General features: G+C 35.3%; 1 protein-coding gene across 1 annotated transcript in view; it reads right to left on the bottom strand.

The window, feature by feature from the left end:
• Window positions 1-281: 281 nt before the first annotated feature.
• Window positions 282-12895, bottom strand: part of LOC104499558 (chromosome unknown open reading frame, human CXorf22) — a gene marked incomplete at its 5' end in the record, with an annotated part of 44183 nt that continues 31569 nt past the window's right edge. Inside the window, 6 exon segments of the mRNA XM_010143079.1 lie at window positions 282-517; window positions 1532-1660; window positions 3620-3720; window positions 6495-6704; window positions 8187-8379; window positions 12554-12620. Coding sequence (XP_010141381.1) covers window positions 282-517; window positions 1532-1660; window positions 3620-3720; window positions 6495-6704; window positions 8187-8379; window positions 12554-12620 — 936 coding nt within the window.

Here is a 12895-nt window from a genome sequence, read left to right as displayed (position 1 = left end):
GGAGAATCAATTTCAGTGAAGAGAGTGATATATAGTTTGAATTGCATATTTAACACACACTACCTTACGATATATTAGAGCATCAGTTGGAAATATATTCTACAAAATGAAAAATTCAACACCCAAATGACATTTGCCTATAAACAGCACATAGATGCTACAATTTTAATATACAACTATTCATCAGAGTGTGTTTATATTCCTCAGATCATATCCAAAACACTTCAGTATCTATGTTAACATTTTATTAGGTAGACATGTTAGCTCTAAGCAGATATAAATTACCGTCTTAGTGAATGTGGTATTGAAATAGGATTTTGTCCGTTAGACCAACCAAAGAGAGTGAACCAATTCTTAACTGCGGTTAAGGTTTGCTGAAAGAAGATGTACTCCTCTTTATCTTCATCAGGAAAAAATGATAATGAAGACTTATTTTCTCTCCCATCACTTTGACTGTCAGCTTCACTCTCTTCACTCATCATTTCTTCACTCTCACTTTCAAAAGTAGTATCAGTCTCTGAATGATACACACACAAAAAAAATCCAGAAAGTTTCCTTATTTTCCTACTTTTGTCTATACCAAATCTGCAATACCAAAATCTGCCTTTTTTTTTTTTTAAAGACACAATTGTTTTCAGAAAACAAAAACCTGTCAGAGAATGAAGAGAATGAATGATCCATTTACTTCAGGAGTAAACAATTTATGTGACATGTATGTGTCTTGCAAATTGAACAAATTACATTCTTGAAATATAATTTCACTTGAAGAAAAAATTATTACTCAGTCAGAAAAAATAAATTACGGCATGACTTACAAAACCAGAGACAGCAAGCTTAAAGAAACATCTTACATACCGTCCCAGTAAGTATAACTTTACCAGCTAGACGATGCTAGGTCCCCATCCCAACCACATAGCATGGCTCAGTAACTGACTTGTGTTCACCACAGTGTATCAGGTATTCTACAGGTATAACTAAGCCTACATCCCAATCTATAAGCCTTTAGACTGGTCAAAATTCAGACCTGGTCAAAACTTAGATTATATATTATAACAACAACTAGTTGTTAACAACATCAATGACACTATTGCATAAAAGATAACTAAGAAAATGAACAATAATTTTCTTCACAGCCAATTAACTTAGATGATTCCATCCTTGAAGATGTATTTCAACACACTGTTGCAGTTTTAATGTTTCATTAAATGACAGAAAAATACAAGTTATTCTTCTACTGGCTCCTCCACGAACACATTATTGTAAATGGGACCTTGACATTTTTCAGGTTTTTTCTTTTTTAAATAGTTTGACTGATTTTCCTTCCATTTGGTCTGCTAAAAGGAAGGAGAGTTTCTTCTGCTTTTATACTCTAGGCCAGGTTTCCCATGGTGTCATGGGAAGGACATGAGAGGACAACCTCTTCAATATCCATATGTGCAGAAGCATTTCAGGCAAAGCTTACAAATGTGAAATATATCTCTTTAAAGCAGTAAGGTGAAAAGCAGCTGCAAGGTGAACAGCTACACTATACCTGACTGAGAATCTCCATAGGTTGAGTCAGTGGTTGCACCAAAAGAGGTTGAGGGAGTACTGCGGGGAAGTGATTGTTCAGTATAACATGGATGCAGAACAACTTCTCCACTACTGCAGTCTTCACTGTCTATAAAAGAAGATTACAAGCTGCAGCTGAGAAATCATATTTTATTGTCTGTGCTCTAGCAGTTTATAAACTGGTATCTGCTTTTGTGTTTTTCTATTTTGTGCTTCCATTAATCAAGTAACAGTATTCATTTGACTCATGATGAAAATCTAACTTTGGTCATTAGACTGGGGCCCCCCAAAAAATAATTGCCTGCGTATTTTTTTCCATTAATTACAGGACAGGGCCTCACACTTGCTGAAAAATATCTGTCAGAACAGTGCTAATTCAAGAATTCTAAATCATGAACAAAAGAAGGAATTTTTGATCACAGCTCTGTAATGAGTCTCAGCATTATTATCGGGCTCTTTCAGACTCAAGAACACAAACTTTACAAACCAAAGTCACAAGTATGCTTCATCGATCCATCACTTCTGTCAGAACATATGTTCTGACTTTCTCAAGTTGGCCTATGACAGACCTAGAGGACCCTCTGCTAGCCATCTCTGATGTCAGTCTCAAGAACAAGAGTAGAAGAGGAACCCAGCGTAGTTTCTAGAGAAGTAAATGCACCAGTAAAAGAAGGAAGAACTCTGTATGATTATCTTTAATTTTTGATTGCTGGCACCGTTATTTGATCGTTTGAAACCACATAAAATAGACTCAAGGAATTTAGCATTAATGACTTGCTTCAAACTTGATACAAACTAGTAATGTGAAAAAAAATCAATCAACAGAGGGCAGATATCCCATTTTTAATGGCAGATCAGTTCTTATAAAATCATCACTCCATTTTTGGCTTAATCCTCAAGGGAAACCTATAAAGCATCTTCAAAAGACAAACTTCTACAAATGATCTATTGGTAAAAAAAAAAATAAACAAAAATCACACATTTACAAGAGAATAATTTTCCCTTTCCCTATTTTCATTTAATTGCGCTATGAACCATGAATGACATGGTACCTATACTCTGTGTTCTACATGAAAAAAGAAAATTAAAATAAATCATTAATTGTCTTCTTGCTAATTTCTTTTTCAACCTCACAGGTACCAAATCTCTTTTCTCTTAGTTTGAGTAACACACTTATTTTATCTAAATTGCTGCAGTCTTAGAATTCAGTCCTCAAAGCCAAATCTATTTCAGACCTAAGGAATTACTTGCTTACATGAAAAAAGCATCTATTCCATCAAAATATATCAAATCGCAATAATCACACAAAAAAATAATAATTTGCCCCATACTCAAACCTGCTTTGAACAGGAGGTTGGACTAGATGACCCCCGGAGACTCCTTCTGACCTGTGGAGCACAGCTATACAAACAGAGATCACAGCTCACTGCGGCTGGCAGCAAGGGTGGGGGCAGCAGGCAGGCAGAGATGGGGCTGGGATGGGGGACACCGGCAGAGAGGGAGAGACAGAGGCAGGCAGAGGCAGACAGGCAGGGAAACCCACTGCAGGTAGTATTTCTAGTCTCTGACTGCAGGCTTTTATTAGTCCTTAAAATACGTCTATGCTCTCCAGCCTCCAGCGACAGTAATTAAAAAAACCGAAAAGTATTTTGAACAGGTGAGTAATGATCGCATTTTATCGTAACTCTTTGGCTTTCTTCAAAACATATCCAACTGTTGTCTTAGGAATTACTGATGATCATTCTCTAACAATATATATTATGTTAATTCATTCTCTATTGTTTGGGCTGTTTACTCATACTTCAAAACCGCCACAAAACATTCTGTAAGACTTAGTCTTATGCAATATTTTTCAATAAACATTTCCTGATCATTTATATATTTTTTCCTCATTTTCAACAAGAAAAGAGAAGCTATTAAACTGTTTTTAAAATTTAATTGCAGTATCCCCTTTTAATTGCTGAGTAAGAATACTATCTTGATAATAACATCCCTGTTATCACACTGAAATATTGATAACACTACTGGGCATAATACAATTTTAAGGGGTAGAATTTTAAGAGCTTACTGCTTCTCAAAGTAATTTGTTGGTCAGAGCGGTGAAATGCCAGGTATGGATATAAAGTAAGAAGGCAATTCTCTGCTGTTGCAGCAACTTGAATTGAGAACCTGTTCAAACAAAAAAATACAAAAGTGATAGTTTTCTATTTAGCCATGGCAATCAAGGTATTTCAGCACAAGAACAAAAGTCAGAAGGAAGGTGTCTGGACAACTTCTTTTCTATTCAGATTCAAGAGAATTCACAGATGGGACTGCACACGCTGAAATCGTGAAGTTTAGTAGAGTATTTTCACTTCATTGATTTACTATGAGTATGGATGTATCATTAATCTGAAAGTGCAAGAGTTAACGGAGATCTCATGAAATAAATAAACTCTCTCTCTCTGAATAGCAAAAGCAAATAAAAATGCGGCTGACACGTTAGTGTCTGAAAGGAGACTGCTAACTTGGTAAATGTATCCTACAACTTCTGACAGGGGAAGTTTTCTTGAAAAGCAACTTCTATTTTGATTTAACATTTAATCTATAACACTTTATAAAAATCTCAAAATAAATCTTTAGAAATAAATAGATTCAATTTAAGAACAACAAGATATTGACTTCAATTGCTAGAATATAATAGAAATTTATGTACGTACTCCAGGGTTTGCTGGAGTGCCTGCATTGTCTGTAGCAAGCGACATTAATCTACCTTTTAACCTTTTTTTTGTACTTTGCCTCAGTCCCTCGGGGTGCAGTCAACAGGCAAATTATTGCCATCAGCAGATCCCTGTTCAGCCATCTGTATGTATATTCTTAGCTCATTGCAACAGACAAGGAATTCAGCTGAGCTTAGTCCTGTTATTACATAGCTGGTTTTTTACTCCACATTAACTTATTGACTAACATTAATATTAATTAACTATTTTGACTAAGCTGTCAAAAACACAAAGAAAAATGGATTTTAATAATTCAAATAGCACGCTGATATCCATCTTGCTTTAGTATATTCAGAATTATGCATATTGAAAATATACCTTGCACAGAATAAAAGAAAATATTTTCTGTTTTCTTTACATATGGAATGTAAATTTAGATTAATATTTAAAAGATATCACAAGATCTTTCAGATTAATTTACAATATGAAATAATTAGCTTCTACTGCTTTCTTATCGAGTAACATAATCAAGGCAAACAGAAATATTTTTAAAGTACCAGGAAGTAGCTTTTCTTTCCTCTTTCATACTCTCTCCAAACGCAACATTCTTAGATACTGCTTTCAGGGGAACTTTATTAAACAGAGGAATGTTCCAACAAAATTCATGGCCATAATCCAGCTCTGTAATGTCTTGGTTTGTTCTCAGCACATGTCCATCCTGCTGGAACTTGGCTAGGGGATGAGCAAGGGCCTTGGCCACTTTCGTCTTGTAGCACAGTATTACCTCATGCTTTCTGCTTTTACCAACCAAAAATCTCAGCAGCAGAACACCAGTGGGACAGATAACTATGAGAAGTATATGTATATCTATCTATAGGTACAAAATGTACATTTGTACATACCCAAAACAGGTGTCAGAGCACAATATTTTTTCTGCCTTTACCAAGGCATTTAAAGACACACAGGATTAATAACTACAACACAGAAAGGGCTGCAAATTTCCAACTCGTTATTGTCTGTGATAATGACTATCAACTCACTTATTGGCCACTTGTCCGCTCATTATTAGGTATTTCAATATGGTATTTTCCCAAAAGCGGGATATGAAAGGAAACTTCCAGAAGAATGAGTCAATAGGTAAAAAACTCATCGGAGTTTCAAGAGATGACACTCCATTCGTATGGCAAAGGAAGCGAAGGTGTTAGGAACTAAGTATTTATCCTACACATTTCAGGCACTGACATATAGGGCACCAGACAGAAAAGTATGCACATGTCCATACAAATATGGCACATAGATTACAAAGCAGGGATACCTTTTAAGATTACTTTGATAACTTTAATTTGGTATCTTTGTCTCAAAATGATATTGAGTTTGCCCGTAAATTAAGGATGATATCCTTTATTTCACTTTAATGGCAAATATAGAAAAAAGTTTATTACACAGCCAAAAGGATCATTTCATTATAACAAGGTTTGAGAACCTACTAGTACATCATATAAAAACAGTTATTAAAACTAAATATTGTGCCTTCTCAGCAGCTATATTTCAGACTTCATCACAAGCTTAAATTATCCTTTTCTCACATTTACTGCAAGCTTTAGCACATTTTTATGAGTCACATCCCACACAATGATTAAGACTTAGAATTAAATTAGTAAGATATAGATTCCTGGCTGACAACCTATACAGAAAAATATAAAATATTAATCCAATGCAAGCAACAATAACTGAAAGGTCTGTAAACCCTGCATGAAGATAATACAAAATTTAGTTTTATTCTTAAGAAAAAACAGCTGCCTGTTGCTTCCAGCTTCAAAGCAGAGATATTTAACCCTTAAAATAGTTGTTTTACTGACAATAGTAACTGCAGGAATTACTTTTAATCATAACATATTTTGTAATAGAATACATTGAGACTTGCTGAATGAAGACCACGTCTCTCCAAAGCAACCCGAGAAGATTGAAGTAAACATAATATTACCAGTAGACATGAGACACAAGGCTTTAAGATGGCCACTTAGATGAGTGTTACCTTACAGACCAACACTGAATTTGATGCTTTTGAATTGTAGTTCAGTTGAAAGAAAGAAATACATTCCTGTTTCATCTTCATTTTTTTCCAGAATGATTATTGTATGTCTTTACCCAACCATTATGTGGATATACATACACAGAACGTCTTATATCCAACTACGTCAGTTTGGACCCTACCCCCAAAAGAATTTGAATTGCACACGTTACCTGTTTTCTTCTTCATCGATGAAGAATATATTCCCTAAAAATGACACTGGAGTAGATGATCTGAAACTGATATGACAAATTAGTTCCTTATTTGTCCCATCTGATAAAAGAACAATATCTTGACCTTCTGGGAACCATACAGAAAAAGGATAAATCCTGTCACCATTTTCAAGTTCAAGCTCTGGAAGTTCAACTTGAATTCGTGATTGCCTGTATTAAAAATAAACGGTAATGGTGTTTGTGCTCACAAGATGGCAGTAATAAAGTTGATTCATAGATACACGCATTGACGAAACTGCTTTTCATAGTTGAGTATAGAATAATAACTTCCGTATTGAAGTATAAATCAAGTGAAACTAAGTAAAGAATTCAAATTCCTTTAGCATTTAGATGATTGTTTGTTGTCCATATAAGTATCTGAATGGTTTGTACCGAGCCACAACAGTGCAACATTCAGATGAAGAGCAATTGCTACTAACTATTCTACACAGGGCCTAAACATTACTTCCTTACTTTAGGTTTCCTAAATTTAAAGCTTTTGTTAACACCGATTAAACTCCATTAATGTACATCAAGTTAAAGCAAGTTTTAAAACAGAAATAAGGAGAAATTCGTGAAGATACTTAGGACGCTTTCCCCAGTTACGTAATTTCAGGTTCCAGTTCTGAAATAAGAATGGTAGTCAGTCCAGGATGACTTACAGTTCCAACCACCGAGTTACTGACAACAGACAAATCACTTGATAAATTACTACAAATCAAATGAGGTAAGACAATAATAATTTGAACATAAAATTAATTTCATTAATTTAGGGCAACCTAATGAGTTTTGCTGCAATTCTTCTGGTATTGAAATGATACCTACATAAGCACAAACAAAATACTATTACCGCTCTTTACTGATTACAAACAGAAAGGCTGTATCTTAGAGACCAGAAAAGCATTATTTTGACACACATGTATACAAGAGTGCTTAAAAGAATAAATATTAAGATTTCTACCAAATTGGAGTAGGCGTGGTGCTTATGCTACATAATATGAAGATTACAAAAAGGCTCTCTTGTAAATTCAAATAACAGGATTGAGTGATGCATAGAAAAATGAAAAATATATAGATTATTTATCATATTAAGTGACAAGATTTAAACATTTGTGCTGTCCTCTTTGCTACTAAAATCTTGCTTAAGGAAAAAACCCAAAAAACCCCACCCACCACCAAAAAACCACCCACCACCAAAAAACACAACTCCACCAGCTGTCTAGACAACAGCTAGATTTCAAAACGGTACTTTATAGCCTGTGGAGTAGAGAAAATAGAACAACAAAAAGATTTTAGCTGATCACATTGTGAGAAAATAAGTAAGATCTTAGCATCTGTCTAAAGTTGACATAAAAAAAAAAAAATCTTAATTTTTGTGCTATTCAAAGTAATTTTGAAAGCATCTGACAGGGTGAATAAGTCCGAAGATGGTCACTTTATGAAGTAGGAATGTTTGGAGGACAGAACACGGGCTTGTTGAATGTACAGCAATATTAATTACACAAATGTTCTCTTAAATACACAGACTCTTTCCTCAGCTGAGCAGAAAATTAATACTAACCTTCAAAACAAACATTAATTCCCTTTTTAAGGAGAGAATAAATCCAAGAATTATTCGGAATTTCTGTAATAAATTCATTTTGAGATTTTTACCTTAAATAATCTTGTGGAATGATATTGACGGCTGTTTGAGTTTTCACATCCAGAGGAACTGGCATCAGCATTAAAAAGGGGGGATCAAAATCTATTTTTGGTGATTTCGCAGTGCCAGACAATGCTATTTTGTAACATGACGGATTATCATTTAGACGCACTGACATTTCAGATGCATATGTCCCAGGATAAGCTGTTAAAAAGGTAAAATAAATAAATAAATGTAAAAAACAAACAAAAAACCCAAAGAGTTATTTATAGTTAGTGGATTTGGTGTTTGTTTGGTTTTGTTTTTTTTTTTTTTAAGTTAACAGTATTACTTTCTTCCTCAAAATGTAGCTTAACATACAGTAAATTCTGTATCTGAAGAATTATTTAAGAAAGTTTAGGACCCTTGCTTGTACCAAACCAGAAATCCATATTGTTTTATATTACTCAGAAAGTTTTTGAAGACTAAACGAATTTATTTTGGAAGCATCTGACTGCCAAGACAAGAAAAGTTGCCGCCTTTTAAGATGGCAATCGTTCCATTTTAACAGATGACTCTAAAACTCGTGCTGTTGCCAAGTCAGCCTCACACAAGCCAGCAGGACAGGTTCTACCCTCCACCAAGATCATGTCCCAGTTCCTTGCGTCCTGCCTCTTCTCTTGCCATCTTGCTATCTGCTGCAAGGCAGTTTTCTCTAGGATGGAAAAGCACGTTTTCTTTCACTGATGCAGAGAGCAATGTGCTTCCTTCCACAACTATTACTATCAAAGCGGTGTTCCAAACCGCGCGGTGCCATTTACCAAATGTTAAGTCATTCCCGCCTGCTGAAGAGTTAGGAAAATAAACAGTTTTGAGGGCCAGGTAATGAAAAACTCTTGCATTTAGAAACAAACCTACATGCTGTGTTGTAGAACAACCCCAAAAGTTAATCTTTTCATTTTCGAGAAAAGCACTTTTCCCTTTGATTCCCCACTGTTACCAGATTAGCAAGCATCCTCACCCAATATTTTAAAAGGAGAGAGATAAGACAACAAATAATTTTGCATTTTATGTGTCTGTATGAGCACATACATGCCACTGCAAACAAAATACTTGTGACAAGTATCTGAGAATACCTCAGATAATTATTTTCACAGCCTGAGAAAAAGCTGCCATTGTTTACATACTCAAAGAAGTAAACCTAATATCTTCAAAATATTTTCTCTTATTCCCTTCTCATAAGCACCAATTTCTTCTTGGAGATGGTAACAGAGGAGCTTCACAGAAGCCTGTTAATTCACAAGAACATGGCCAGCAGAACCCTTCGTTTCAGACCAGAAAAGATGAAACTAGCAAAGTGAAAAAACAGATTAAATGGGAACTTGGTGTAGTGTTTGCAACATCTGGTTAATTCCATGTTAAATGGAAATCAACTTTAGGAGACGATACTGTTGAGAAGGACTGAGAAGTTTGTGATTCTAGGCTTTGATAGAGCAAGAACACATCTTTTTCTGGCACTTAGCCCTTTTACGAGGAAAAGGCGAGAGAGCGATCAGAAAAGGTCATGGAGATGTTTGAAGAGCCAAACAGGATATTTTTGACATGCTTCTGAGAAAAGGTGTTCTACACAAGTTACCCCTACATACAAGCTAGACACTCTACTGTCCAACAGCTGTGCTCTAACTAAACCCTATATCTGGTATTTTATCTTCTTACTTATGTATGACTTATGGGAAGGGAAAGTTGTGGAACCAATTTATTGTTTGTGTCAGAAACTCCAGGATGTTAAGATACTGTCCTAATTTTAAAAAGACCCAAAGACTAAAAAAGTGTATGATTTCATTAAGTTTTGTTCACTAGTTTGTAATGCCTAGGACCAGTGCTTTCATAATATTTCATGTTAAATAAATTATTTCAAAATTAATGGGAATTATATCCTGAACTAACAACTGAAGTCATGTGTTTATTCTATTAATCACACCTTTCATGACTACTCTGAAAGTTTATGCTGTTGTTACCATTCTGATACACTGCCATTAATTTCTACTGGGCAAACAATAGGCAGGCCAGCAGATGTGAAAATTTTCCTAACAAAATCTGTATAATTAAATGGGACATTTCCTTTTTGCCTTTTCTATATTCATTATGGGAAATACTCATTCACTGCCTTACCTCAGAAAAAAACTCTGAATAAAGGAACACAACTTGTCAAGGCACATAGGTGCATATATTCATTAGCTGCTTCATTTTCCATCTAATTTGCACTAGAAAGCCCACCCGGTTCAGAGCGCCTAACTAACTCCCTAGCATGCTACCCTGGGACTGCACTTGATGCAGATTCATTGTTAACAGAAACAAACAGATTATATTTCTGCCGAAGGTCAGTCGCGCACATATGCCAGCTCTCCTCCCGATACCACTCTCACACTTCTGAAGGAGAAATACTCCAAGTTCCCACACCTTCCTCTCTACCTGTTTCAGCTGCTATTTAAACTAGCAGCAAAAGCTCTTTAAGGATGTCCATGTTCCTTGTTCCTCTCTAACAGAACACATCTAATTTTGGGGTTTTTTCCCCCCAAAATTTGAACTGTATAATAGTATGGTTTTTGATCTTTTGAGAGAGTGTGGGAAGAAAGTATAATCATCATTTTCTCTTCTCACCCTCTTAAGTTTGTATTACACTGTTATTCAGTTCCTACACTTGTCTTCCAAACAAACATTTTAGTGTAGTTGCCTTGGATTTTCCGTTAATTGATGCCTTATTGCACATACACACCTTTAGCATGAATGGGTACCAGTGAAGAACATGCATACACTGAAATACAGATTTCAAAGCGGACAAGTCTCGGGTAGTTAAAACTTAAAGGTAAGCCCTACTAAAAATGAAGAAGAAAAAATAATCAAAAGTAAACAAATAATTTCCCCACTGAAACTGTTAAAGGGCATCATTATTTAATATCTTATTGTTGCAGAAGAAAAAGCCCTAGTAGATGGAGATCATGGCGGTAATATATGCCCATTACATAATCAGCACATCTTGCAGGGGCACTGAACTCCTGGTGACTCAAGTGCCTTTGTGAGAATTTTTCCACAGAGCACAGATTTTTTGCAACTTACTATCTTACAGATAAGGGGGTTTATATCAAAATAAGATATATTGAAATTTTTCATATGCTGTTAATGAATTAAATTATTTAGTACAGCAGAAGAGGATCATATTAACATACCTTCAGTCCTTGAGAATCTCTATTTAATTCAGTACACTTTTTTTAAACTGGTAGTATCATATTACCAAACATTATATAAACTCCTGTATTTAATTTTTTAACACTCTAGTTTACTACAGCATTTTGCACTCATTATTATAACTGTTGAGGCATATTTAAACAAATTAATACACGCTTAAAGTTCATTTTGAAGTGTCTTTACCCCCACATACTATGACTTCACAGTACAAACTTGTGAAGGCGATGAGCACACACCATATTCAGTAACCAGGTCCCCTGTGTGGGTTTTGTTGTATCTAATGTTCTCTCACAAGAAAGAGTAATTGTATTCAGTGAAGATATAGCACAAGCAGGCTATAAATCCTGGGGAAATATTTATAACATTGAATTAAGAGCAATTGATTTTCTACAGTTATTTATGATTTTCTGTAAATAAAAGATATGGTAACACAGCAAAAGAAAAAATAACTCCCAATGAACTTACGGTCTGGTTGCCTGAACAGACTATTCACAATATATCATAGCTAAGTGATTTTTAATCTCACTGAGGCGGGAAACTTCCATTCTTATCTAAATTATGACTATTTAGAAAAAAACATTCATACACATTCCAAGTATTCTTGAAAGTTTTAGGATCTGAGTCGGTCAATCTAAATGCACACGAAGGAGCAGCACTGAGAACAGTTCAGATATCCCAGCCTTTGGTATTTTACATGTGCAAACCAGACTTTTCAAACAATGCTGTCAAGTGATTCCATGCTTTGTATTTGGTCTGCAGCTGTCTTATTTTCTCAGAACCACAACAAACCCCTCTTTTGGCATTTCAGTTCATTATTCAGTCACGTTAACTGGAAGCTAATCAAAATAAGTCCTAGTTATGACTCATCATAAACAGTCATTTATGAAATCTATAGACTGGCCAAACTATCTGTAGAAGAATTCAAAGAGTTACTCACAAGGGCAGAAGAATACAGCAATACTGATTTTTTGTCCTGGATCAAGAAACCCAGTCTGCAGACTAAATTTAAAAATATCGTCTTCTATAATTTTGCCTGCATCATCACAATTCAATTTCCATGTCAGCTGCTGTCTTGAGATATTCTTCAAATCAAGCTTCTGTAAGTATTTGCAGAGAACAGAGGACATGATGAAAGAGGAAAAGCAGGAAATACCATGATACTTTTCATACCGCTCTATCTTAAGCATTCTTTTTGCAATCAGAGGGAAAGCAAGAAAGCGCTAGAAAGCAATGAAGAACCCGGTTTATTATATCTGTAAGGTGAGAAGATGAGTGTACCTATCAGTACAGACTAGATGTTGTCCAGTCAGTCACCACATTCACAGAGCCATACTTCCTTCCCAGAATGGAAAAACCTCATTTATGTGAGGTAAATAGATAAAAGCATCACGGGGGGGTGCTTAGCCAAACAGAAACCAGGAGCTTTTCCTGACACAAATGAAGCACAGCAAGCACTGAACACATACTTCATGACATCTAGACTTAAGGCTGGATA

The sequence above is a fragment of the Buceros rhinoceros genome, unplaced genomic scaffold, assembly GCF_000710305.1.
Source record: "Buceros rhinoceros silvestris isolate BGI_N320 unplaced genomic scaffold, ASM71030v1 scaffold24379, whole genome shotgun sequence".
Classification (NCBI taxonomy): Eukaryota; Metazoa; Chordata; class Aves; order Bucerotiformes; family Bucerotidae; genus Buceros; species Buceros rhinoceros.
This window is presented reverse-complemented; position numbering and strand designations above follow the sequence as displayed.